The sequence below is a fragment of the Rattus norvegicus genome, chromosome 13 (assembly GCF_036323735.1).
Source record: "Rattus norvegicus strain BN/NHsdMcwi chromosome 13, GRCr8, whole genome shotgun sequence".
Classification (NCBI taxonomy): Eukaryota; Metazoa; Chordata; class Mammalia; order Rodentia; family Muridae; genus Rattus; species Rattus norvegicus.
This window is the reverse complement of record NC_086031.1, coordinates 46,183,606-46,211,378: the sequence shown is the minus strand read 5'-3', so window position 1 is coordinate 46,211,378 and position 27,773 is coordinate 46,183,606. Positions and strand designations below refer to the sequence as shown.

General features: G+C 51.9%; 2 protein-coding genes and 1 non-coding gene across 9 annotated transcripts in view; all 3 read right to left on the bottom strand.

Moving 5' to 3' along the window:
* Lemd1 (LEM domain containing 1) overlaps positions 1-27,519 on the bottom strand; it is a 66,246-nt gene extending 38,727 nt beyond the window's left edge. The window contains exon 1 of one of the 3 annotated variants that reach the window (XM_063271949.1): positions 27,138-27,519. In XM_063271949.1, coding sequence (XP_063128019.1) covers positions 27,138-27,234 — 97 coding nt within the window. In that variant the 5' untranslated portion in view covers positions 27,235-27,519. The remainder of the gene's footprint in view (positions 1-27,137) is intronic. The other 2 variants (XM_017598971.3, XM_063271948.1) reach the window with 2 other exon arrangements.
* On the bottom strand, positions 8,873-22,288 carry Blacat1 (BLACAT1 overlapping LEMD1 locus). 5 transcript variants are annotated; one of them, XR_010057006.1, is made up of 5 exons: positions 21,642-22,288; positions 18,612-18,697; positions 18,038-18,140; positions 17,350-17,429; positions 8,873-14,209 (listed from the first exon to the last, which is right to left on the bottom strand). XR_010057006.1 is itself a non-coding variant. In XM_063272680.1 (3 exons), the coding sequence occupies exon 3, from the start codon at positions 14,169-14,171 to the stop codon at positions 14,070-14,072; it is 102 nt and encodes a 33-aa protein (XP_063128750.1). In that variant the 5' UTR covers positions 14,172-14,209; positions 17,350-17,429; positions 18,038-22,284; the 3' UTR covers positions 8,873-14,069. The 5 variants fall into 5 exon arrangements, 2 of the variants coding, with proteins under 2 accessions (XP_063128750.1, XP_063128751.1); XR_010057005.1 differs by having other exon boundaries at positions 18,038-18,697; XR_010057004.1 differs by having other exon boundaries at positions 18,038-21,810; positions 22,002-22,288.
* Mir135b (microRNA 135b) lies at positions 20,265-20,361 on the bottom strand. Its single transcript, NR_031797.1, has one exon. It is a non-coding gene; the product is annotated as a microRNA 135b (primary transcript).
* Positions 27,520-27,773: the final 254 nt, after the last annotated feature.

Here is a 27,773-nt window from a genome sequence, read left to right as displayed (position 1 = left end):
GTTTTGGGCACAAATCTACATGCAGGAAGTTTTAGATAAGCTGTGGGTTAGAAAGGCCTCTAAGGAGGCTGGAGAGACAGAGCAGTAGTTGGGGGTGCCGGCTGATCTTTGGGGGGACTCAGGTTCAACGTCTTGCCCCTACATGGCATCCTGAAGCTGTCTGTGACTCCATCCAGTTCCAGGGAATCTGATACACTCACACCAGTGCACATTAAATAGAATTTTAAGAATTGAGAAAGAGGGGCTGGAGAGATGGCTCAGCGGTTAAGAGCACCCGACTGCTCTTCCAGAGGTCATGAGTTCAATTCCCAGCAACCACATGGTGGCTCACAACCATCTGTAAAGAGATCCGATGCCCTCTTCTGGTGTATCTGAAGACAGCTACAGTGTACTTATATATAATAAAGAAATAAATCTTTAAAAAAAAAAAAGAATTGAGAAAGAGAGAGAGAGAGAGAGAGAGAGAGAGAGAGGAAGGAAGGAAGTTAGGAAGAAAGGAGGAAGGAAAGATAGGAGGAAAGAAGAAAGGAAGGAAAGCAGCATCTAAGATGGGCTGTAGGGGGTTGGGGATTTGGCTCAGTGGTAGAGCGCTTGCCTAGAAAGCGAAAGGCCCTGGGTTCGGTCCCCAGCTCCGAAAAAAAGAACTAAAAAAAAAAAAAAAAAAAAAAGATGGGACTGTAGACCCAGAAGGATTATATTCTAAAGCATTTTTTATGTTCAAAATAAACAAGGGGAAACAAACGTAAGTGTAAGGTCAAAGTTCTGGGGCTGGAAGTAGAGCCCTGGCATCCACTCTGAGGTCCTGAGGTCCCCAGTGCATGGACGTTCACACACACTTAGCAGCAGAGCCTGATCACCACTGACGAAGGATAACTTTCTGGAGGAGGTCAGGCAAGCATCAAGCAGAGATGAGCATTCTAGCCAAGGGCACGTAGTTAATACTTGAAATGGGGACAGGACCTGGCTGGCTTTAGAGAAGCAGCTAATAGATACAGTTGAGATAGCTGGCAGAACACTGGGCAATTTCTGGGAAAGATGGCAGCCCCCAGACCTCTTCTGTTTCTACGGTCTTTCTATTATTTGGCCTGCTACTGCTGAGGGGAGGCACCTGGAGGTGTCTGGAGGGTGACAGCTGTACAGCTGAGGTGAGCAATGACAACCCTGGGCAGGGCAGAACAGACAGAAAGCAGAGAGGGACGTTTGTGGTTCCTCCCCCGCTCCCACCCCTCATTATTCCATGAACAGTAGTGGAGGGATTGCAAAAGAGCTCTGGACTGCCAGGATCTCCTTTGGGGTTGGGCAAGGTACACCGGAGGACTCTAGGATAGATCTATGGAGGCGTTAGAAACTTAGGCTTGGATGACCCTGCCTCATTCACAACCTGGACCTTTTGTAGCAATGCCTCCATTTGTGTCAGACGCCTACCCTGCCACTCAGGGCCAGGCACAGTCCACACTATTCTGCAAGTGCTCACGATGGGAGGAAGACATCTTACTACACCGCCATGGAACCATGAACTATGTCTGGACGCTTAGTGAGAGAAGACGCCTCTCCTCTCCTCTACATAGGAAATTCAAAGTGGTTCCTCCCCCTTATAAAAGCCAGCCTAGCCAGGGAGCTGCTTTCTGTCAGTGACATTTGAGTGAGAGCACGCCAGAGGACTGGGTTTATACCCCCCAGAAGCACTTGGGAAAGACAACACCTATTAATAAGAAACAAACCAAGATGTTCTACTGAGGGCATTATGGGACATCTACTCCTGTCCTTACAACTGCAAAGGGCACTCAAAGTGAGGATTGTCACCGCCAAAGACAGACAATAATAGTGGAAGCAAAAGAAACCAGAAAATAGCAAGCACAGGAAGGAACGAGGTCTACGCACCTAGAGGAACTTGAGAGGGATCTCCAGCAAGACAAAGTTCTCTAGAAGCACACAAGTGTGCTCGTCCGTTCTGTACTCACCAAGGGAAACGGAAAAAGCATCAGTTCCCGGGAACCATAGCTTCCCCTACAACTCTGAGGTGTGGATGTCTCCTGAGCATTGTGAGGGTGGGAGGCATCTGGACAGCCAGAAAGGCTGACTGGCAGGGGCCAATCTGCAAAAGGCCTCAGATGCTGGCCTAGCAGCTTTATTCTGAGACGGTGGGAGCTACTGAAAGCTTTTGTTTGTGTCTGTAATTTTTAAAACAACTTAAGCATATTTGGGGCTGTAACCGACATTCACATTTGATTAAACCAACAAACAGAGCACTTGCCCGGCTCCAATAGGTGTCAACATTTCAACAATCTTGTCACCAAAGGGCTTAGGTTGGAGGAGTGACATGACAAGGGCTGCATCTGAGAAGGACCTTTAAGCTCTTCTGGAGAGGATGATAAGGATGCGGCAGAGCAGGGTGCATGGGTTGCATCAGGTTTCAGCAGGCCACTCATTCATTCATTCATTCATTCATTCATTCATTCATTCATTTGTTCAACAAATGTTTCCTGAGCCTTACTACAGATCTGCCCCGGTTCTTGTTGCTATGGATTCAGGTGTAAAGTGTCTGAGGTTCCTGATCCCCGGAGTATTTGGCATAGGAGGAGAAAGCAGATCAGCAAGCAGAAAGGAGTGAACTAGGAAATTTCACAGAACAATATGGAGACAGGATATTAGGAGGGGAGGAGTGGGCTAGGAGGATGGATGGTTTAGAATTGGAGAGTCAGGGTGATTAGAGCAGCATAGAGTGAGGAGCAGAGGGGCCTGGAGAGGCCGGGCAGGAACGGGTCCTTAGTCTCAGGCAGTAGCAGATGGGAGCAGTCCATGTAATGGGATTTAGAAGGAAGAGACGGTCGGAACTGGCGGTGGATCCCAGGCAGAGTGAGGAGATGTGAGGACTTGGGTATGTGGCTTGAAGATCGTGATGGACATAGGTACCTTTCCTCACAGAAGGAAGAGAGGTTATGGGAGACTCGTATTCCACAGGGTTTCCCCTCATCCTTTCCCAGTGAGGTCCAGGCAAGGGAGCCTCTTCTCCCCATCCCTAGTTCCCCAGTCAAGATGCTAAGCGGAGAGTCTGGACCAGCAGTTACCACGGCAATTTCAGATGACTCCAAGCCCAGCTGAAGCTGGCACTCCTCCATCCACCTTCCAGCACCTACAGCAATCAGGATACTTAAAAAAAATCTTTTTCTTTAATCAGTTTCCAATGAAAATTGTAAGACTGCTTTATGCCTGAGTCCTCAGTCCTTATCTTCCCTCTTCCCCTCCCCTCCTGCCCCCCCGTGTGTGTGTGTGTGTGTGTGTGTGTGTGTGTGTGTGTGTGTGTGTCCATATGTCATATGTTTAGGAGCCAATAATATGTTTAGGAGCCAATGATATGTTTAGGAGCCAATGGCATTTCCAGTTGTGGTGTTATATGCATACATTCATGAGTGTGTGCACACGTAAGTGCAGGCACACGTGCAGATGTGTGCATCCATGTGGAGACCAGCAGTTGCTGTCAGGAGTCTTCTGGGAATTCCGAGAAGGACTATCAGAGGCCACGTCTCTTCACATTACTTTTAAACTGTATTTATGTGTATTTTGTGTGTGTGTGTGTGTGTGAATATTTTGTCTCTATGTATGGAGGTGCACTGCATATGTGCCTGGTCCCCATGGAGGCCAAGAGAGGATGGAGCAGAATGTGGGGTAGTTGTATGCTCCCATCAGGTACCGGGGGCCAAATCCCGGTCCTCTGTAAGAGAGTAAAGTACTCTTTAACTACTGAGCTCTCTCTTCTTCTTCACTTCGCTGCTGGTGGCAGGGTTTCTCTGTGTAGGCCTGGCTGCCCTGGAACACCATCTGTAGATTAGGCTGATCTCAAATTCACTTTAGTTTTTGAGACAGTCTCTCATCGAACCTAGAGCACACCATTCCGGCCAGACCGGATGGCCAATGGGGTCCAAGGATCCTCGTGTCTGGGCCTCCCCCAGTGCTGGGACAAAAGACACATGCAGCTTTAACATGGACGCCGGGGATGCAAACACATGTTCTTATGTTTGCACAACCTTCTATCAAGCCTGGCTTTATTTTTTCTATTTTAAAGTTTTTTTTTTTTTTGGTTCTTTTTTTTCGGAGCTGGGGACCGAACCCAGGGCCTTGCGCTTCCTAGGTAAGCGCTCTACCACTGAGCTAAATCCCCAGCCCTTTAAAATTATTTTTATTTTATGTTTATGGTGTTTTGCCTGCATGTCTATCTTGCCAGAAGAAACCATCAAATTGTCTGCAGTTAGATGTCTGCAATTACACACACTTGAGCTACCATATGGTTCTGAGACTCAAACCCGGCTCTCGCCAGCTCCCTGCTTTGGTTTTTTGAGACAGGGCGTCACCGCACAGTCCAGGCTGACCTGAATTTCTTTTTTTTTTTCTTTTTCTTTTCTTTGGTTCTTTTTTTCGGAGCTGGGGACCGAACCCAGGGCCTTGCGCTTCCTAGGCAAGCGCTCTACCACTGAGCTAAATCCCCAACCCCCTGACTTGGATTTCTTGATCCCCTTTCTCGTCCTCCTGGGTGCTGTGACTGTCTTTAGGTCCCTTCATGCTAGCCTTTTGTTTTTGTTTTCCAAGACAGAGTTTCACTGTGCAGCCCTGACTCATCCGAAACTTTCTCTGTAAACCAGGCTGGCTCGAACTCAGAGAGATCCATCCACCTGTCTCTGCCTCCTGAATGTGCCATCACCACCCAGCTACATGCTGGCCTTTTTTTAAGGACAAATTTTATGAGGAAAAGGGTCCTATGAAGCCATGCCAACGTCTCCAGTCATTCTGTGGCTCTGCTCCTGTGGCTGCCCCATTACGTCAGGAGGACAAGAAGGTAAAGTATTAAAGGGAACAGGGGTTTGCTGGGAGACATGTAGGCCTGGGATAGACAGAAATCTAGAATCAGAACATCTGTTCCAATCTCACTCTGTGACTTGCATAGCAAACAGATTTATTAGAAGAGAGAAAATGATGGGCTGTGAAGATATTTGGAATGGTAGAGAGGCAGAGAACCCCACAACCCAGCCCAAATGGGAGAGCAGAGGCAAGGGAAGGCACCGGTCCCAGGAATTTGCTCCTCTGTTCTCTTTAGCCTGCTTTCTAGCTATTAAACTGTCCTTGCTGCACCTTGCTCCAGAAGGACATTTTTCTCAGCTGTCTATTTTGGTGTTTGTTGGGGGAGGGGGCATTTGGGGTCACTGTCTGCGAATGAATCCTGGACAGCAGGAGTCTCTGCTCTCACTCCTCTGCCTGTCATCTGTCACTGAGCCAGAGCGGCCTGCAGCTAGGCTGCGGACTGCCTAATGAAGACAGAGAGGTGGCTCTGGCTGTGCACAGGTGTCGCTTTCCCATTAATGGAGGTGACATTCCGAAGCACTACTCATTACAGAGCAGACATTGGACAGGGCTGGGACACATATTGATGGCAGCAGGGCCAGCCAGCGTCTGTCTCAAATCCCATTGCCCCTGAGCAGGGAGCGAGAGAGAGACAGAAGCATCCCGAGAGCGGCAAATCCTCAGGCCCCTCGCTTTCCAGAGAAAAATGAATTCTCTACAGGCCTGACATTGAGGAGCAAGTCATTCTTTGTGCTGTTTGCTGACCCAACAGTCCCTAGTTTCAGACCCACCCCAGCGCTGACCAACCCACATAGAATTCTTCAGCTTCTGTCCTCCGAAGGGCTTACGGGGACCAATGGTTATGGGGCATGTCTGATCCTCAACTTCAGGCTTCCATAGAGAGGCTCTGATGGCTTCTTGGCGGTGGAAATCGACCCACCCTGTAACTAGGAGAGTACAGCTGCAAAAAACTTACAGGTTGGGGCTGTCAGGGTCCAGGGCGGCATGGACAAGAACAGAGGAAGTGAAAACTGGACAGTTTCTTCTTGTCCTTACAGACATTTAGTTGGTTCCTGTAGGACAGGAACGACCAGCCCATCATCTTGGAAACACAGCTCCCAGAGCCAAGAGTAAAGTGGCCAAAAAGAAGAGCTGCTACGTGCAAGCACACACCCCTCCAAATCCCGGACGCCACCCCTCACTGGGCCCAGGCACCGCGCACGCGCAGTAGGCCGCCCCCGCGCAGCTTGGTTTTAAACTCGTGGCAGACGGAACTCAACTTAAAAATAACTATTTTGACAGTTGCGATGTAAATATGTGAGTGACGCGTGGGGATGTTTTTCCTTCGAGCTTCCCCCATTACCGGGCCAATCCTAGCCCCCACCCCTCACCCCAGGCTCCGCTGAGGCTGAGATGACTAGAGCGTCTCCTGCAGGACACTCAGCGCACTGCAGCGGAAGAATTCCTCTCAACATTCTACACCGCACCACTCCTGTTTTTGCTGTTTTGAGACGAATCTTGCTATTTATCACAGGCTGCCCTTCAGTTCACAATCCTCTGTCTCGGCCTTCCCAGTGCTGAGATTAACAGGCGTGCACAGCCATCCTCAGAACCCCATACCTACCCATCTTCAGTTCAGTTCTCTCCTCTACTCCCAGCACTGCGCTGGCTACAGTGGAACATGTGAGAGACACTAAAGACAGCCATTTGTAATGCTTCCAACCGAGCGTCTCAATTACCCCGTATCTTGAACACCTACCTACCCAGGGCCAGGCACTAAGCTAGGAGAGCGCCTGAGCAAGTTACCGTTCTCAGCACGCTGCAGTGGAAGAATTCCACATACCACACTGTCTGTACCTGTCCCAAAAACTTAAGGGGCGTTTTACTATCTGCATTTTACAAATGGCTAGGAGACGTGTGGGACACGAAGCAACTAGAACGTTGAGATGGGCACCTCAGTCTCATCCAGTCCCCATAACCCATCTTGTGATGGAAAGAGCAGTAGTCACCCTCTCTAACAGGCAGGGAAATGAGGTCTATCTGGACACCAGTGCTTCGTCTAAGATAAAGCCAGGACTATCAAGGACACTCTGAGTGTTCCAACCTGCTTTTTCTGTCTTTCTAGTCACAGACAATAGAAGGAAGGGACAGAGGAGTGTACAATAGATTTCCAAACTACCTCTTACAAAAAGTGAAAGAAAGGAGGAGGGAGGGCTGGGGTGTAAACCAGTGTGTGCTGGGATATTTACGGCCCAGCACGGTATAGGTGTGGGACAGAGCATGTTCACGCTGAGTGTGGTTTGTCCTTCAGTGTCCAGAGAGTGTCCTGTGCCCTTGTTAGGTGTCCACTGAGGCTCTCAGGTACTTTCAATTTTATTTTCATTTATGGGTATCTGTCTACACTTGCCCATGAGCACCATGTGCATGTAGGAGCCAGAGGAGGCCGGAAGAGGGCATTAGATTCCCTGGAAGTGGAACTCCAAGCAGTTGTAAGGGGCCCCGTGTAAGGGTCGGGAACGGAACCCAGGTCCTTTGCAAGAGCAGCAAGTGCTCTTAACCATTATGCCATTCTCCCCAGCCCTGTTCTTGGGTTCCTTCTCCCTTTCCTGTCCCAGGAGAATCTCCAAAACAGCTGCTAGTGCTGGAGGATGACCATTAGCCACACAGCAGTCATCTCCCTGCTGGATTCTATCCCTGTAGGATCAAAGGTTTATGTCAAAGCACTAATGCAATGCCGGGAGTCGGGCTTTGGGAGAGGAGAAGAACTCGGAACAACTGGACCCACTAGTGATGTAAGAGGCTCCCATGGCCTCTGATGGCAATATCATGCTGGCTTTCGCCTGTGCACATAGCTAGGCTCGGCTCCGAGTCCATGTCCTCTGAGAAGCCTTTCCCGGCTCCCAAGCCCAAAAGCACTTTGCTTGACCTCTCCCAGGGATCTTGTGTTCCTCGAGTCTTGTCATGTTACTTTCTGTCACATTGTGAGTTCCTAAGGAGTGGGGGCACTCTCTCCTGCAGTGGCTCTCACAGTGTTCTGCTCAGGGTCAGAATTCAATACTGAGTTAATGAATTCAGTGGACAATAGCACCCATTTCTTCAGGGTGAGAGCTGGGAGGTGGAGAGCAGCAGGCAGGCATCCGAGCTGACGTTTGAACCAAAGGCAGAGGATGTAGGTAGGTCTGTGTGGGGTACGCCTTCATGAATACCTTGGGCTGGACAATAAGGGAGCTCAGCTTAGAGCGCCATCGTGCCCATGAGCTGCAGTCTCCAAAAACTGCGCATCATCTGCAATCCTCTGCCTTCAGGAAGCTCAACTAGGATGATCACATGTCTGAGGCCAGCCCCGGTAACAGAGTAAGACCCAAGGCCAACCTGGGCAATAGAGAAAGATCCCGTCTCGAGATCATAATCAATTCACGTACAGCTGTTATGTGACTTGTCTTAAACCAGTCCTTCTTATAGAAGGCTGGCTTTGAGGTTAGGGCTGATGGCTTAGGCTCTCTGTCCTTTCTTCGGGGCCTCATTTCTTCACAGTAAGTAGAATGTCTGCCCTGCCCCCTCAATCTTTTTAGAGCTCTATTGATATATAATTCATACCACCTGGTAATCTTTGTTCTGAATGCAGTGCATTCTTGTAAGACCGGCAATCGTGCATTCTGTCAATAGTTCTGAGAAGCCCAAGTAAAGATCTTTATTTTATATTAAAGTAGCTGTAAGTCATGAGATCACAGTGCAGTTCTAAACCATTACCCCTCTCCAGAGCAAGCCACTTTGACCCACTAGTTCCCTGAGATGCTAGGAGGCAGGAAACTGGCTTTTTCTCAGTTTATAGATAGCACACATGCGGCTCACAGTGCCGGGGCCTCAGGTGTCCCCCAGGCCTCATCACCTGTGCACACACTCCTGACTTACCTACATAGCTTCATTCTCCCTCCTCTCAGATCGGTGGGAAGGCGTTTGGCTGCTGCTATGTATGATAGTGTGAGATCAACACGGATGCCCCACACGCCTTGACAACATAATTCACTTGCTGCAAAGGGACGTAATAAAGTGTGTTTATTACAGCAATTATCAGAGCAGAATCTGCCAGCATGCTTTTCAGTGGCAACCAGAAAAGTGCTTACTCCAGATGCATAGATTTCGGAAACTTTAGCTAGAGCCAAAATAAAACCAACGAGGCTTAGTAAATGGGTCTCAGTCACCCTAGGAAAACGAACCATTCAGGAGCCAACTCAGCCGAAGCAAAGGTTAACAAGATGTAGATTGGCTGGGTTAAGATCCAGACCCATTTCCAGGATCGAGGTGTTTGGGATATACATAGAATGCACCCCATAACCCAGCCACCCCACATGCTGAGTTCACACCCTCCTGATCAACATAGGAGAGTATAGATGGAGACCATTAGCACCAATGATTCTCAGGGATTCCCTGCCACTGTAGTGGAATTTGGGGCACAGGAAAACAAAGGCTGGGCCAGGAAAGGGCGGCAGAAGGAACAGCTAAGAATGCCTTTCGCTAAATGCAGCCTTCAAGAACACATTGTGCTCCAGGCTAGAGATGCAGCTCGGTGGGAGAGCATTTGCCTCTAGTGGTTCTGAGGCCTTGGGCTTCATCCCAGCCCCTTGCAGCGGTATGGAGTGGGGATCTCAAGGGGATGTAGCTAAATTGGAGGGAGTCTGCTTTCTAGCCTGGGGAAGAGAGGCTGCCTTGCTTTGGGTAGAATGATTGGACAGAGATGCAAGTGCCTTTGTCCTGGCTCCTTGGTAGAGGGATGGAAGCCTAGATTCCACAGCAGCATTCAAGTTACCTGACAGCTAATTAGCCAGGCAGAATTCTTCACGTATTGCTTATGCCAACAGGACATTCCTCAGAATGTTCCCAAGAGAGGCAGCAGTGCATGTCAGGGCTCACTGGGGAGCCATCCTGAGCAGTGGCCCATCCTACTCGATCACAGGCCGAACCTCTCAGAAAACACAAAACTGGTTATTTAAGCCAGCAAACCAAATAGGTCCCTCTGGTTAAGGGACAACTTAAATGTGCCCCCCCCCCTTTCTTCGTTATCCCTTCGCCTCCTTGAGAAGGTGCTATGCTGAGGGATGGGGGCAGAAGGCAGCTGGGCTCTCTGGAACAGAGAAAGTCAGAGCTTTGAGCATCATGAACAACAGGATAAAAATAGCAGCGTTGCCATGGCAAGGGAGGCTGGGAGAGTCCTGAGGATGTGTCTAGGTCCTGCCATCTCCCCTGCTGGTATTCCTCCCGCCCCTCAGAGAGAATACAGGAATGAACTAAGGGAGAAGGCTGCTCCAGCAGGGAAGGAAACTGACCAGAAGCCCACTAGGAAACCCCTTGGATTTCAAACCCTGGCTCCTTCTGCCAGGACCGACTGCTCAAGTTACAGGATCCCTGGCTTCTGAACTGTTTTCTTTGGTGTAAAGCTGCTTTGGGCAGCCCCCGGCTCATTCTACTTGTGGATAGCCTACTCTCCTGCCTTCCCTTTCTGTTTGTTCCTCCTCTGAGGATCCAATGGTTTCTCACAAGAATCTAGGGAAGGGGCCTGTGCAGTAACCCTAGCATGCATGGTGGGTACCGACTGACTCTAGCTGGTCTAGGGAACCAGTGGGTTTGCTCTGACAAGCCAGGCATTCTGGTGTTAGACTGGTTAGCAACACATTGGAAGTTGAAAACTTGCATTAGGACCAGGTGACAGAAGTGGTGGCTATGACTGGTGGTCTTCTTTGTGTACTGAAGATACAGCAGGTTCCTTTCTAGAAGAGACTGGTTCTTGAGGTGACTCAGCCCAATCACTTGCCAGACACAGCAGCAACCTTCAGGGTGAATGGCAGACTTCCTGGAGCAGCAGTCCAGACTCCCTTTCCAGGTGAAGGCCTGTCTCGGAGGTTAGGAACCAAGGGTCCATCTCTAAGTTTCAGCCATGCCTGGCTACATCCATGGTGAGGTGCCCTTCATGTGGGGTAGGGAGGGCAGGTGCGGCACTCATTCTTTAGTGGAAGCAGTTTCTTCGGTCACTCAGGAGTCAGTGCAAGGGGACCACCAGGGGAAGAAGAAAGTTGTCCCATCCCACACAACACCACCTCCCATCCACTCACTGCTGTATAAATCACACTGGAAGGGGTGGGGGAGGATGGTTCCATCACCTTAAGAGATGGTCTATGGGCTGCTGTACAGTGAACCCAAGCGGGAGTCAGGCCCTCTGACTCTCTTCAGCAACTGGGCCATAGGACAGTCCAAAGATGGCAGCTGTCATGGCCTAGACAGGGCCTGGAGTCAGTACCGGCCACAGACTACTCCCTTTAGTCTATCTAGGAGGGAGGAAGGGTGTCCCAGCCCTCCCTGGAGGAACGTTGTAGAGGAAGCTCTGATCTAGGCTTTCCTCGAACAATGCACCACTTCCAGGTCTGCTTGTTACTTTATGCTGTCCTCTGGGGCACAGGACACCTGACATCCCACAAAGACCTGGCTTCAGAGGACATCGGTGCCATCCCTTTATAGTTGAAGAAGCCAGTCCCAGAAATAAGGCCTGACTCATCCAAGGTCACAGGATCATTGGCACTCAAGCAGAGCCAGAACCCGGGAGACCTGCTCTTGGCTTGGGCATCCTTACATCTCATATGTCCATTTCAGTTAAATTATTGCTTTTTATTCTCTTCTAAAAAAAATTAACAATTTCTCTATTGATTTCTGTGGATCCATACATTCAAAGTGCCTGCCTCCTTTAGTAGAAACAGGAAACGACATTCTACTTAACTATCGTCAACCCGAGACAAGAAGCCCTTGGGCATACTGGGCCATGGTCTGAGAAGACACTCAAGTCCCAATGACCCCAAGTGCCATCTATTCACCACTCCCATTGACTAGTTCCGCAGCCCAAGAGTTGAACCCTGTTTAAGTGAGAACTCGGAGGGGCTGGGGATTTAGCTCAGTGGTAGAGCGCTTACCTAGGAAGCGCAAGGCCCTGGGTTCGGTCCCCAGCTCCGAAAAAAAAAAAATGAACCAAAAAAAAAAGTGAGAACACGGAGCTCCACCCCCTAAAGAGCAAGAGCGTCAAGGTGTAAGAATGGAAGGTATGTACACCTGCCTCACCCTATGGGTACAGGGCCACCGAAGTCGGGTCGAAAAAGACCCACGGGCTGGGCTTCCCTCAGGCAGAGTGGAGGGAACTTTAAACAGATAATACAAAATCTACTGAACCCAGCCAGACACAGAACTGGAAATGGATTTCCAGCTGCTTCCTAGATGCTGAGAACACAATCCCCATCTCCCGGAGAAAACAGTCAAAATGATGAGTGTGTGTTTGCAAGCTGCTACTACTCCCTCCTACTCAGGCCACGTCTACTGCAGCGTGGCGACACACCTTACCCTGGATGAAGGGAGGAGCAAGGACACCGGGCCCGCAAACAGTGGTGGGGCCTACACTCAACAAAACCTTGAACCACCCATGTTCCTACAGCAAGGTCTCAAGATATCCAGTGTCTCTACTATACCAAGGGCACGCCTGTTGGGGGGATGGGGGGAGCAGCTCTCTGCCAACCCCAGGGGCTGCTGGGAAGTGAGCACAAGTGTGCTGCCCCTCCCAGACCTTAGTTCTCTGTTATCTGACCTGTCCTCTGGGTGAGCCTATGTGGTTGGGACATAACACCCGACCCTTCTTAGTGACGGGATATGATTTCCTCCTCCAGTTCCAGAGAGACTTCTCTGATTGCAGCCTTGAAGGCAGGCTGCAGCTAGCAACGCTAGAGAGGGGGCGGGGAGAGGATCTGTGGCTTCTGTAGCAAAGTAGCCCCCAAAGCTTTTCTGTCATTTCTGCCTCCCCCAAGGCCTCCGCCATCTCAGAGGACAAAGAAACTGGAAAGTTGGCTTTGTTCTCTGTGACCTCCACTGGCCTTTGCTGCAGAAGCTTGTTATTTCCCTGAGGGAAGGATTTGTTTATGAATCTTTGAATATAAAAGCAAATAACAGACAGTAGGTGGTTCAGGTGGGAAAGCAGAGGCGAAAAGCCAGTGGAGAAGAGTAAAGCTCTCGGTCCCTGCTCAGGCTCCACCGAGACAACCTCGATCCCAGTAAATCTGCAGAAAGACCAAGAAACACGCTGACCAGGAGTAGCACCCTTCCCTGTTTGCTCAGTGTCCCTTCTGAGTTCAGACCTTCCTCCACCTTTGACCCTGACCCTCCTTCCTACCAGGCCTTTATCTGTCCTGTCCTTGATGGTGGTGGAGATGTGACTCCTATGTGTGCAGAACTGCTCGTCCCAGTGAGGAGGGCGGCAAGCTAGCAGACCAGAAGCTGGTCTCTGCTGCTAAGAGTTCATTCTTAATTCCCAGCTCTTCCTCTAGCACCTGAGAGATCCAAGCACAATGAGCAGGGGAGGAGAGGGGAAGGAAGGAGGAGAAAGGAAATGCTTTTGCCTCTGAACGCCTAGAAATGGACGCAAGCTCCTGAAGCAGGGAGTTGACAGTGGACTGGGAGGACGGGGGGTGGGGGGGGTAGTCAAGGACATTCCTTGAGTTCCCTATCCTTGGAAGGTGTCCCCATGCCAGCATAATACCCTCTCCAGTTTCCCAAGGACAGGAGAGAAAGAGGCAGGGGGTAAGTAAACAAAATGGGGGCAGTGGTGTGGCCTAGTTCTAGGGACAGTCCCTGAGGAAAGGTCTTGCCACATCTGTGTGCTGTCAAGGTGAGGGCTTCACGCAACTGGTAGGTCAGGGCCAGACACACAGAAGAGCCTTCCGCTGCCTGACCCCTCGAATGTCTAATTCTGTCCTCCATCTCAGTCCTGGCCCACAAGGATGCAAGGAAGGGGCTGAGACCCTGGGGCTCCAGCACAGACCCCATCTTGTGCATGGAGGTGGCGTCCCATACATCAAACCCTCCAAGGTTTGCAAGAACAGCTACTTAGCTGTTTAGCAAGCACTTTGCCCTCCCAAGGTCATGTAAGCTTCTTGGGAGGGTCACCCTGAGAAGAGCCCCAAAGCCTCGTTCCTTGATCCCAGCGAGGCCGTCCAGTCTCCAGAAGGCAAGTGGCAGGTCCTGGGAATCCCCTTGTGTGGCTGAGGCCTCTTCAGGAGCACAGATGATTGGTAGCTAACGGGGCTGGGTATAAGAAGAGTCAAGAGACTGATGTCTCTCAGGTTGGTCAGGTACCAGTTAAATAAAGATAGAAGACACAGGCTCTGAGTGCCACAGCTCAGAGCCACTGGGAGCTGACAAGGGGGCCCTGGTCACACCGCTGTCTCCCTCTCTCTGTGAACTTCTTCCTTCTTCCTCTTCATCTTGCAGAAGCCGTGAAGACCACAGAAACAGGCGAAAGTGAACTGGGGCATGCCCTGGGCTGGGCAGGGGAATAAGGCTCACAAGATGTCTGTAGGGAAAGGCAGGGTAGAAGAGTGGGAGAAGTAAGCTGGGGTTATCATTCCCAGAAGCCTCAGGGCTCCCTGAGGCTGCCGCCTGTCCTACCATGGAGTAAAGGAGCTCCACCACCAAACCACGGCTTCTCACTTCCTGAAACTTAAGTGTTGTGCCAAGCCTTCTACCTCACCTCAGACCCACACAGTTGTGGCTAGGGAACAGGAAGTAAGCAAGCTTAAAACACTTCCTGGACGTGTCATTTCACGAAGGTTCCAGGATCAGGTGTGGGCTGGTGGAGTGTCCACTTGATTCTTGAGGTCACATAACCAACCCTCCAGATGCAGGACTTTACAGGATTGAGGGAGCCTCTACTTAGACCTCTGTAAGGGAGTCTCAGATCCTGTCCTTCTCTAACAATCCCAAGTTGTGTGACACTCTTAGGGAACTCTGTAAGGGACAAACGCAAGATGGGAAACAACTCCCCTAATGCCAGCCTGGTTGTGTGGAAACCGGGTAGTAAAGAAAGGCCCTTCAGCCAACAGGCTTTGTATGTAACTCCTGCATTGCATGATGGGCAGGGAAGAGGCCAGAGAAGCACGCGTCTCATCTCCAGTTGCCTTGTGGTACTCATCTATGTGGCCGCCACTTGCACTCCTCTGCCCTTCAGCTCAGGCAGGGAAGCTTGGGACAGGAAGGCAGGCACCCTACCCAGAGGTCAGGCCATGGTGGGAATGGCTCCTCTGTCTAGGAAAAACAATGGGAGAAGGCAAGTAAGCTAGGGAAGAGGGCTTTGAATAATGAAGCAGAAGGCGCTCGCATGCACGTGCGCGCGCGCGCACACACACACACACACACACACACACACACACACACACACACACAGTCTCCAGCAGAGATGGCACAGTTAGGGCCACACCTCAGTCACGGTGCACCTGGAAAGTGGCTCCCCCATCTCTTGAGGAACCTGGCATGATCCACCTGGTAACTGTCTATCCTGAGGAACTTCTTCAGGACAAATGTCCAACATGCTTGTCCTGCACAGATGAAGGCCTGCTGTGAAGCTGGTCCCGTCAGGATCTACCCCCAGTCCTTGGGTGATACCTCCAATCACTATAATTAGTTGGGAGACTGCATTTCCAGTGACCAGCTGGATGGGCAGGAGGCCCAGCTTGAGTCAGCATGGGTAGGAAGGCAGGCTGCTATTTAATAACCTGCTTTCCAGCACCACTTACACACCCACTCTGTTGGAGTATATATAGTGAACAGAGAGAAGTCTCTAGGATATATATAGATAGAACCGAGACACAACTACTATATTTCTAGATCTATCTACCGCAGCAATTCCTGAATCCCTCTCATGACAAACCTGAGGAAGGGTGCTGTCCATGCCAGGGCCTATTCTTGACTCCAAGGTGGGCACACCGTCATCCTGGGAAGTAGCTATACCTCTCTGGACCTTCAGTTCCCTTTTTCTGTATACCAGGAGGCTAAGTGAAGGCTTGACATTTAGAGACCAAACTTAAGGGAATACTTGGGCACTGGGAGTTCTAGCAAGATCTGGAGGAGAAAGAGAGCTGGCAGGGTCCCTTGTCATCAGTTAACTGTAATGCACACACTCTGTGCTGGGGTGTATGTGAAAGGTACAATCCAGAAAGTGCTCTCAAGTTGTCAGAAGAAAAACCAGCAGTGGACACACACAACAAAGGACACAAGCCTGGGGAAGAGACCTGTGCTTGCAACAGCTTCTGCCATTCCAGCTCCAAAGGAAGGGCTAGTCTCTCAGGCTCCTAGACCCAGGACACCAAGATGCTCTTCCCCGTCCTTCCCCTTTGATGCTGCCCCTGCCCAGAGTCCTTAGAGGATGAATGAAAACACTACTACGTTTTTGCCCACCCTCCCACCTTGGAGTAAGTTAGGGCAGGTGTAGGGAGAACAAGGGTTTGTCTACTTCGGGAAGGATGCTTTGGAAGAAGTCCCTCCAGGGCTGGGCTGCTTTGTGTCTGCTTAGTGGGATTCCCAAGTCTTTTGCTCCCAAAGGCAGCAAGAAGACAGAGGACCACAAGCTCTTGGCTCTTAAGTTCTGAGGCTTCTCCTTGTTACCTTGCTAAGGGTCTCAAATTGACAACTCCCAGCCCTAGAAGCCGGGACCCGGTCCCCAAAGTAGGGAAGGCATGGGGCAGAGAATTCCATGTCAGTTGTACATAAGTGTTGTGGCCTCATTTCTTCTCTCCAGCAGGGACCTGAGAGCCCTGCTACCAAATGTCTGCCCTACCCTAATCTACAACCTCCACCCTTGGCAGTAAGCTTTACTGCCAACATGGGCTGGAGAGCCTCCCAGAGAAGTCAGATCTCATGACCCCTCCCTTCACTGGGTCAGATTGTCTGGAGTAGTCCCCCTCATCTGTACTCCAGTGGGAGTCCCCCCAAGTCACTGTCTAAAAGTGGGTAGGGAATGGACAAAGAGCTCTGGAAAACTCCAAAGTGAAGGAAGGGGTCTGACGTTAGACAACGCTCCTACTGCCCCTCCCCCACCAGGCTCATTCAGGATGGTCTGGGGTCTAATAGCCAGGATGTCCCTCTGCCAGGTCCCTTTGTGGAAGCCGAGCAGAAGAGATGCCAAGCCACAGAGCATCCATCCTCCCAAGCCACCTATAGGTCCCCAGCCTCACTACCCACCCCAGCTTGCTCTTGGCCTTCACCCCACATTTTCTTAGCCATTCTTTCCTACTACTTTTCCAACTCAAGGGAAAGTGAGGGAGTCCAGAGAAGCTGGACTTGCCCAGGAACCCAGGGGCAAGAAAGCATCTCTACAGTGAAGAGGAGTGGGAGCTTCAGGCTGGCAGACCTAAAATTCCTGTGTCTGTAGAATGTTGGCAATGTCCCCCATCGAAGCTGAGGATAGGGGGATATATGATATTCAGATGTTGGGGCAAGCCAGGACTCTTTAGCAATTGTTTCCCCCACCCTGGTCCCCGACACACACCTTCTAAGGCATGAGCTGAGGTACTTCCAAAAAGACCCGCCCCAGGTAACCAGCAGAAGTGAGTCAGTTAGGAGGGGTGCCCTCGGCCCCAGGGCAAACAATGCAGAACCCTCTACCCCCTCCCCTGTGCCCTCCACACCCGAGCCTCGGTAATTAAAATATGAATTCACCTTCCCTCCCCGAGCCATTCATCCCTGCAAAGGGAGGCAGCTGCAGCTTAGGAGACCGGATTTGGGGATTAGCTCGGCCGCTGCAGCAGACACACCAGGAGAAAGAATTCAAAAGGAAGGGGGTGAATTGGGCTTTCTCCCACCTCCTCCCTCCCCTCTCCCCAGCCAGCTCAGTGCTTCACACCCACCCCCTTCCCCCAAAGCCGGGCCTCCAGGTTTCTGGGAACTGTAGTCTGCAAGGCAGTGTTGATAAACAGGCAGACCCAGGGTGGGTGGTGGCACAAACTACAGATCCCAGGACCTCTTCTCAAAGCTGCCATCTGCCAAGCTGGGCACAGGGCACTTGTCTGGAGAAGCCCGTGTTCTCCTTGGAAGTTAACCCCTTCTTGGATTGGAAGAGAAAGAGCTCCAGGAATCTGGGACCCAAAGCCTCTCTGCCTCCCATGACCTGTAGAGGCCTCAGTACCTGGCCCGCAGGTACAGCCTTCCCTCCTCCTAATAGCTTGCTTAGCTACTTATTGAAAAAGAAAAACCCCTCCTCAGGACTACAAGGACAGCCAAGTGGTCCCCACAAGGACAGACCGTAGTTCTGAGGGACTTAGGGGGCACGGTAGCTGGGGGCAAAGGTCAGGATAATACCCTTAAGTAATGTCACTGCACCCCGAATCTGGGGTCAGCAGAGGCTTACCACTGACTCCTGGCAGGAGAGGAGGAGCCAGGAACCTGATGTAGAAGGTGTTGTCCCCTAAACAGAGGGAACCAGCCAGAAATCTTTCCAATCTTCTTTGCATCTAGAAGTGAAGCTTAGCAAGCAAATTCCATTTCCACTAGAAACGGACCAAAGAAATTCGCCCGGTTCTCAGTGCAGTTAAACACGGACCCTCTCCCTAGGGAAGCCTCATGTTGGGTCGAGCTGATACTGTAGGAGACTAGACTGCTCAGTTATGATATTTTTGGTTTCGGCTGTCTGCAGGCAGGGACAGGACAGACGCAGGGCTGCTCTGTGAATCCTCAGGGAAAGAGGGCACGAGGCCAGCTTGCCTATTCGGAGGATCTCAAAGATTATGGGAGATGCGCCATTGCGGACAAGCCAGCCCCACCCACCATGGCAAGGCACAAAGACTGTAAGAGAGGCCGGAGGCTGTAATCCCAGAATAGGGCCTGCCCCCCAGCCCCAGGCTAGAGGGGGCCTATCTCTTACCTCTTTTCCCCAGCTCACGATTTCTTTCCCTTAAGATTTATTGTGCAGTCCTACTAAGTACCTTGCTAGAGCTTCAACACGAGGTAGAATCTTTCTTTGAAGCCGCTCCGGGTCCACTTGTCCCCAGACCCGGATGCCGGGGCTTTTCTAAACAAACCGTGAAACAGGATTCCTGAGACAGACCCAGAGGCAGAGGGCAGGGGAGGTGACTCTTCTGCTCTAACTTTCCAATTAAGAAAACTGGCAGCTGGGAGAAGCAAAACAAGAGGTTCCTGGAGCCAAACAAAAACAACAACAGAAAAACCCGCGGCCCACTCAAGAGCCTCCAGAGCGGGGCTGGGTCAGGGGCTAGGCATCTCTGACTCTTTCCTGTATGGAAACCTAGCCAAGTGGGCAAGTCGCCTTATTGAGCCACAGCAAAACTCCAGCTGGTACCGGCGTTTGCTTTCCTTCTGCTCTGATTTGCCCCCTCTCCCCACCCTAGATAAAGAAAAACCAGTCATATCTAACCAGTGATGGAACTGGGTAAAATTCAAGGCCACACATCCCCTCCGGGCCTCCGGAGAAGAAGCGCTCCAGTGCACCGCACCACCCAGACCCAGGGCATTTCCAACACACTGCTTTGATTCCCACGTGCCCCAGTATGGGGTAAGATCACGGGGGAGTTCGGGCACTGAGACTCTGGCTTCCATTCCCAGCTCAGCACCTTACTAGCCATGCGCACAGTTTTCTAGCTCCCTTGTGCTTCAGATGCCCCATAAATAAAATGGACTAATATTAAATAGGGCTGTCTCGGAGACCGAACAGGGTAACATAGGTAAGTAGGCTAGAACGGTGGTGTGCGGTAGACACTTGGTAAATGCTAACTGAGGACAGGAAAGCTCTATCTAAATAAGACAAGGAAGTAACCTGCCTTCTGATTCTGAAGTACGCAGCAGGGTGTGGCCTATGTTAGACAAGCTGGGACTGGAATGGGGAGCCCAGTGTAGGAGGTGGGGTGATTCCCTTGCCATTCCAAGCCAGACTGCGTGTTTTTGTTTCCATCTGTGTAGTTTCCCAGGGTGGCAGGGATGGAGTCAGGCCATTTTCACGGAGTGGGAACAGAACCGGGTTGGTGGAAGAAGCAGGGAAGGCTGAGATCCCAGCAGGAGAGAGCAAAAAAGGCAATGCCCTCCCGGAGCCCATAACAGAGCAGAGGGGCAGGGTAAGAGCTAGAAGCTGGAAACTCTGGGCTCCAGCGTGGTACCCTGGGGAGGTATGGTCTTCCCAGTTTCTATTCTGGAACAAACCGATGCTACTACCACCACCAGTGTAGCTAGCCTGACACCCATCTCAGCTTCAAAAGAGTCCTAAGTGTCTGGACAAGAGCAGCTCTGGATATGGAACCACAGAGAGGGAGGAGAAAAACCAAGACCAGGAAGCGGATTATGGCTGGACAGAGGAGAGGTGAAGACATTGATGATGATATCTGCTGCACATCTCCACTAGGCCAGACCTCAAAAACTTGGGAAGAGGAAAACAACCCCTAAGTATGACCTTGCATCTCACCCAGTAGGCTCACCAACCTAATCCTTCACAGTGAAGGGACCAGATGCAGAGAGAAGTGACGTGGGCAAGATCACACGGCCTAGCCCCAAACCTGGAGTGACTAGCGACGCCGGCCCCTCCCTCTGGCGCCCTCTGTGGCTGGTCCTTAGGGAAGTGTAGTTGTGCAGGAGCTTGCCCCTCACTGTAGCCCATGGCTTTTAGCCCTACATGAGTTCGGAACAGCAATCACATAGGAATGAAAAGCCATAGGCCACAGCAGAGCGGAGGGGTCCAGTGGCAGGAATCTCAAAGAGCAGGAAACTGAGGAATCTCACACCTCCCTCCTCCCCACCTGGCTTCTCTGGGAGCCCAAGCCTCCCCTCGCAGATAGCATTCCCTCACCATTCCCCACCACCTGGTGGGCCCCAAGAATACTAAAGCTATGTCAGTAATGAGTTTCCAGTCTAGCCCTTCAAAGGCCCCACACAATGGCCCTCGTGGTGGGTATGGGGAGGTACGGCTTTCTGGCCATAAAGGACCTCCTCAGATCCCTCTAATTAGCATCCAGCCCCCTCCCAGGTCCCTAACTACCCTCTCCTCTAGCAAATGAGGGCAATCTTTTCAAGACACCCAGGCCCCATAGTGGGCTCCTCTTTTGGGGGGGGGGCAGAATTAACCCTTTCCTTACAGCAGTGTGCTTTGCTTAGAGGAGGAACAAGTATTGAGCTCCCCTTCCCCTGAGTTTTGGGTGTCTCAAGCGTCCAAAATTGGTGCAGGGAGTTACACCATTTTCTAAACCAGTGGTTCTCAAACGTCCTAAAGCTGTGACCCCCTTAATACAGTTCCTCATATTGTGGTGAACCCCCACCATAAAATTATTTTTCACTGCTACTTCATAACTGTAGTTTTGCTACTGGTATGACATGCCACCCCTGAGTGGGTTGTGACCCACAGGTTGGGAAACGCTGCTACAGACTTAGTTGTTTGAGAATGGGTCTGCCTGGGCTGAAATCCCCACCTGCTGAAGGCAGCCAGCTTTGAGCAATCCATCTGGTGAGCTGGGGGAGAGAACTCACCAAGGTCTCAGGACCCTAAGAAAAGTATGTTCTAAATACAGGTGAATTTCCTCTCCCCTCTCCCACTGTGGACCAGCGGTCAGCATGTGCCATGTTTAGAGTATGGCCCCAAAGGCACCTCTTCATCTAAAACCAGGAGAGCCCTGGGGGGTGGGGTGGACTCGGACCTCCAGACTCAGTCTGGACCCCTCTCTCTCTCTCTCTCTTTCTCTCTCTCTCTCTCTCTCTCTCTCTCTCTCTCTCTCTCTCTCCCACGAACCTCCAGTGGGAGGGCCCAGATCAGAACATTTCTCTTTCAAGAAGGTAACTCTACTTCAGTCCTAGCCCCAACCTGTGCCAGGGGTGCCAGGGGCTGTCTGCAGGAGCATGGTGAGGCAAACCTCTTAACTGAACTCCCAGTGGACACCAACAGTACAGAACACACACACACACACACACACACACACACACACACACACACACACACACACACCCCAGACTCATCCTACCTGAATGTCAAACAGGAGGGCATCCCCCAGCAGTTCCACACTTGAACTCTTGGCTCACCAGTCCTTACTTCCGTGGCCTCTGTCCTTCTCACTGACCCCAGAATCCCAACAGAAAGCCGTGGGCTCCAGGACAATGTCCGATCCCCTCCAAGGAACAGAGGCCAGGGGCCTAGGATGGCAGATTTACCAGGTGAAACCCCCTTCCCCTGCGGTTCCCTTTATAATTCTACAAGAGCTACTTCCTGCCTCCCTGGCAGCCGCTCACTCCAGCTCACTCCAAGCCCAGGCCGCCTCCCTCCTCCACCCACTCTTGGCTAGGCCTAGCTGTGCCCAACTTGCCTTGACTCTCTGGTGACCTACCTCTCCCCCTACCAGGCTGGAGGGGGCGGGCGGGAGTCAGGTATTCCTTCAATCCTGACTTGGGCCTGGATTAACAAAGGTCTCATTGAGCCTCTGGCTGTCTGGTCGGTGAGGCACAAACCTCTTGTATCTACTAGCTTTTGATCTCACTCCCTCTGAACCAGCCGGGTATTACTCACATTCCCTGCCGGGCTATTGGTGTGGAGGGGCTGTTTGCTCCCTTCCCTCCTCTCCCATCTCCTTTTTTCTCCTTCCTTCTCCCACCACTCCCCTCCAGCTTCTTTTTTTTTTTTAATGGTTTAATTTTTGGCAGGAGACCCGAGGCAACTCTCTGCAGGTCCCTTCCCTTCTCCCTCCCCCACCCCCCACCCCCACTCTGTTCCTGCCATTCCCCTGTCCCAGAAACCACAGGTTAGCCCTGGTCAACCCTGTCCCTTCTTCAGACAACTCAAGTGTGGCCTCTGATTTCCAGAATATGCCCTGACAGCCAGACCCAGCACACACAAGACAAGTCCCAAGAAAGCTCTGGAATTGTGGGGGCCAGGGGACTCTCTGAAGACCAAAGACTGGTGGGACTGGAGGTGGTAGGAACAGCCTTTTGGTGTCTGGCTCAGATCTAGCTGGACCTCACTTGAAACTTAGATAGGAAGGGGAGGCAGGTCAAATGGACCCTACCTCCTTTAGTCAGGAAAACCCTGCCTCCTCAAGCCTGCTTTCTCTGTCCCCAAGGCAGTACAAGGCCACAGTTCGCTGAGAACACAAGGACTCAACCTTTCTCACACAGGTGACACTTCCGCTGTCCCTACACTCCTGAGTTCAGCCCTGAGCCCACAGCTCTGCTAGTGGCGGGAGCCTGAGTCCAGGTGACCAAAGACACAGTCACTGTACATACAGGCTCTGTACAGGGCCACTGGAGGGACTCCTCCCAGCTCAACACATCCTCAGGTCTGTCTCTCCAAAGTTCTAAGAATTCCCAGGGTAAATGATTCAAGAGCTCAAACCAGGGCCAGTGAGAAGGCTGTTTGCCACCAAGTCTGATGCCTGGCCTTTGGTCTCCGGGTTGTCCTCTGACCTCCACATGTTGCATTATGGGTCACAGGCCCACACATATACATGCTCACAAAATAAATAAACGTAGGTTTTTAAAAGCTCCACCTGCATCCTGTCTCTGGTGCCTACCACCTCAGGCAGAGAGCGGAGACTCTGCTGAACCCCTCAGGTGTTCCATTCAGCGAAACCCAGGATTTGGGAAAGTTCTGATGTGACAGAGGCCCCATTCTTCCCCTGACTGGCTCTCATTGTGTCCCCCCCCCCCCCCCATGACTCCACACATTCTTGGGCCTCTAAATGAGAAGCGGAGACTGCCACCAGTTCTGCCCTGCCCTTGTCGGCATCTGCTGTGGCCCTGCAGCAGGTGCTGGGGGAGGGGCGGCTGAGAGCAGGGTCCCCAGATGGTAGGTCGAGGCAGAACAGAGCCGCCAAGGGGAAATGAAGGGGACACAAGGCGTGGAAATGTTAAAACATCTTTTACAAGTAAAAGGAGCTTATCTTTTCTGCATGGGAACGCTTGTGCACGTACCGGGCCAGCATCTGTTAATTATATCCAGTAATGTCAACACAATAGTTACAGCTAAGGAAACTGAGACTTTCCTGGGTTTCCCACCCCCTTTACTAGAGGGATGTGTGACAGGGAAAGAGTATAAAGGGGTTGGGGTGGGAGAACACATAAAAGCACAGGGCACTGAGAACCCCAGGGCTGAAGCAGCACTTGTAAGTGCTAAGGAAGCAGCAGAATGAGCGAGGGAGGAAGAGGGTCCAGTGTGGAGGCCTAGACTGTCCCTGACCTGCATTCCCACAGGGGCCCTCTGCCTGTTGGGAAAGCTGACACTGATGGCAGGTGAGGTACCCTTTCCTCAACGGCGCAAACTGGGTCCAGCTAGAATCGAACCTGTGTCGATGGGGAAATACAAGCGTTTAGGATCCCTTCTCATAACCTTAAAGGGCTCCCAGCTGCTTCTGGGTTCTCGGGATTAACAATGGTTCAAGCTAAAGACAAGACAAGGAGAGTCAGAAAGGTCAGGAAGAGACTTGGCTTGGCCCAACAGCAGGACAATAACAGTGTTTCCACGGGGGTTGAAGGGCTCAGCATTCCCAGAGACAGCCAAACATATGGGCACCATTCTCCGATCTACATGGGACACCCAGTGAGCCCATAATAAATGGGATGTTTCTGCGGCGGTCTTTCAGAAGTTCAATTAATCAACCCTACGGTTCCATCAAGACTCATGGCTCCACAACAGAACTAATCTTCAGAGGTCCTTCTCAACCTGTGTCTTCTGGGGAGTGCTTCGAGCCCAGCAGACCTGTCTGAGCCCATGGCGGCAGAGCAATGGGGCATTAGGAAGATGCTAGGGTACTTGCTCTCCGCAGCTTGCGTGCTTGTAGGACCTAGGCTGTGGGATGCAGTGAAGAGCAGGGTGGCGATCTGATTCCACCCACCATGGTGGGAGGTGCTACTGAAGGTTCAAAGGAACCTCCAGAGATTCAATCTGTTGCTTCTGCTCCAAATAGACCTCCCAATTTGGAACTGTGTTTGGGATGGATCCGTGAGTACATCCTTGTACATCCTGGCCCAGTAACTGACCCAGACAGCTAGGTCCTGAAGGACCTTCAGCTTCACATGCACTATCCTCCAGACTGGACCAGATTAGCAGTGGGCTTGCCACAGGGGACAGGATGGACGGACTCCCTCTCTCTAGGCCACTAGTTAGCGTTCTCCATGGTTGCGGTCTGCCCTGTGCACCCTCTGTTTCTACCCCAAAGCATGAATAAACAGCTCAGGTTCTCTCATTAACAGCTTGAGATCCCCCCCACCCCCCAAGGAGGTAGATGCTGCTCTGTTGAACAGGAAACCACAGAGAAGCCAGGCATGCAATTTCTTTTGCCCAAGGGCTTTCTCCAGTTGTCCTTTTTCTGAACATTTCCAGGCAAAGAGAGGCAGCTTCTAGCCTGGCAGGTCCTGGGCCTCTCGGAGAAGAGTGAAGAGGAGGAAGAGAGGAGGAAGAGGAGGAAGAGGAGGAAGCAATAGCAGACTGATAACAGCCTTGAGCAAATCAAAGTAGAGAAGCCCTGAGGAGACAGCAGGGCGGAAGCCAGAGGCACAGGTCGCTCCAGCCTTAGTACCATCAGCTCTTTAAGCCCTACCAAGCCTGTTGGCTGGGTGAGAGGAGGAAGAGTTCGAGGAGCTTATGTCGCCAGAGTTCCAGCTTCCTAAGCACAGAACCCAGGCTCCAGTTCTGGTTCTCAGTCAACCATGTTGCTAAAGAAAAATGCGATACTGGCCCACGGGCAAATGTGCACGCAGTTTGCCTGAGAATATCACGAATAATATCACAAGGTTCTCATGTCTGCCCAGGCCTGGTCCTGCCCTTTCAGCCATGTCCCCTACCCCTCAAAAGATGGTGAGGCACACTGGGACAGCTAGTCCTTCAGTGAATGTGCATTAAGCTCCACATACAATGGGTCAAATAGGACTCGAGCTGGCAGTCGTGGGGGAGGTGTGTGTATGGGGCAATCCACCAAACATGACTTTAAGTCAGAGATGCCGGAGGTCTCCATCCACAAGTCTTATGACTCCAGAGGACAGGGTTAGACATGGTCATGCCTACTCTCAGGCCTCTCTGTCCTCATCACGTCTTTAGGAGAATGACCCGGCTTCTGAAGCCTTCCTCCTGATAGTCATATCTGTGTGTGTGTGTGTGTGTGTGTGTGTGTGTGTGTGTGTGTGTGCGCTCTCGCGCGCATGTGTGCATGTCTGTGTGTGTGTAACCCCTTGGAGGAAGGAAGCTGTGTCTAGAGTCTGAGGAGGGTTCATGTAAGAGCCTGTATCTGTCACAACTTCGATGGAACTGGACAATTTGAAAAGTAAAAACTGTTTCCAGCCCTTATGCCTCAGCTGGGGCACCCTTGGAGCTCGATAAACTGTCACCATGGGGACTTCTTGGAGGACAATCCTTTTCTCTCAATACAGAACCCAGTCACCAAGGAGCTGACTTCCCTGCTAAGTTAGCCCTGAGCTGAGTTGCTCACTGGCAGAGGAAAGCACCTTTGAAAATTCACCAGGGAATATTGAATCAGACCAGGGGAGAAGAGTCTGCTAATGAAGATTGAGGGCTGAACACCGGTGCTTCCAAAGAGAGGCTGTGGAATGTTGTTTGGGAAGGAGGGCTCTCCCTCTAACCCCCAGGCGCCCTCTCCTGATCAGCTCTGGAGAGGCAGGGGCCTTCCTTTAAGGGTACTCCGTCCGGGTTCAGGGACCCTTTCTCAGGAAGGCGAGTATCTATTTTCGCCAAGGCTGCCTTGCTGGGCCTCTATCCTAGCCAGGGTTTCTCCTCCTGGGTGGCCTCTCTGCGGCCCTTGTTAGGTATGCAAGGGCCCCCGAGGAGGAAGAGGGATGGGAGGAAGCTCAAGGCACAGAGGTCCTATTAGACCCCCAAGCCACAATGACTGGAAAGCATTGGAGGGAGAATGAAGAAGCTTGTCTATGCCTCCCCCTCCCCGGTACACATTTGTCTCACGTTCGCTGGAGTTGGTGGTTTTGCACTGGACATGGCTCCTCCCAGCCTCTTGCACAAGGGCTTCCAGGACCTCTCTCTGCTCCTGGGGTACCAGACACCGCCGTTTCTCCCTTCTATGGGCCAAATGCACAGGTGCCACAAAGTCCTGGTCCTTGCCTCAGTTACAGCCCCTTTCTGATCTCATTCCACCAGGCGGCGAAGGAAAGAGGGGAGCACTCAGAGTGGCTTTCACTCAGCCAAGGGGAGATAGACCCAAGCTTTTAGAGAGCTAGCTCCCTCGCATTCCCTCCTGAAGCCCACTAGCTGTGAAATCCTTTAGAAGGAACAAAGGCAACGCAGCCCGGATGGGGGGCTTCCTTTTAGCCTAGCCAGGACAGTGGTTGGCGCAGGCGACAGCGGGGCAGATCTGGCTTTCAGGTAAGCCTGCGGGAGCTGGAGGAGCCCCTGCCCAACCCAAAGCAGAGACGCCAGTCCTCGGCGGTTCCCGGCCCCCCAACCCGGCCCGCAGAGGGGTCGCCGACTCCCAGCACTTTCTGCCTGTTTTCCGCTCAGTACTCACAGTTCGGATGCTGAGCCGGATCCTCTCTTGCACTCACTTCCTTTGTCTCCCTCTTTCCCTCTCCCTCTCCAACCTCTCTCTTCCCTCCTGGTCTCATTCTCGACTGTAGCTTCCAGCGGAGAAAAATAATTATTCTTCTCAATGGGTTCGCACGGGGCGCGCGCGCGTACACACACACACACACACACACACACACACACACACACACACGCACTGCCTGGGTACCCAATCAATGCACAAATCTTCGGGGTCCCTTTAACCTCTGCGAATGACTCCAGGAGTTAATTATGAAGCCTATTTCGGCATGGCATAAATATGCATTAAGGGATGAAATGACAACCGACGCGCTGAACTTCAGGGAACTGGCATTTAGACAGACTTCGTCTAGCCCCCGCCCCTCTCCCGCTTGCTCCCTGGCCGCACGAACCACCTCCAAAGCCTCGCGCCCTCCAGGGCTCGCAGGGGCCGTCTCCGGCTCCTCCGGGAACTCCCCGCACCTCCGGCGCCCCCTGCGGCGGGGCAGACCCCCGCGGGCCGCCTCCTTCCAGCCCTCTCCCCGCAGCCCGCCCAGTCCCGGCCTGGGTTGGGTTTCCATCTGAAAGCAGCCACTAGCTGCGTCTCGGGAGGAGCCGGAGC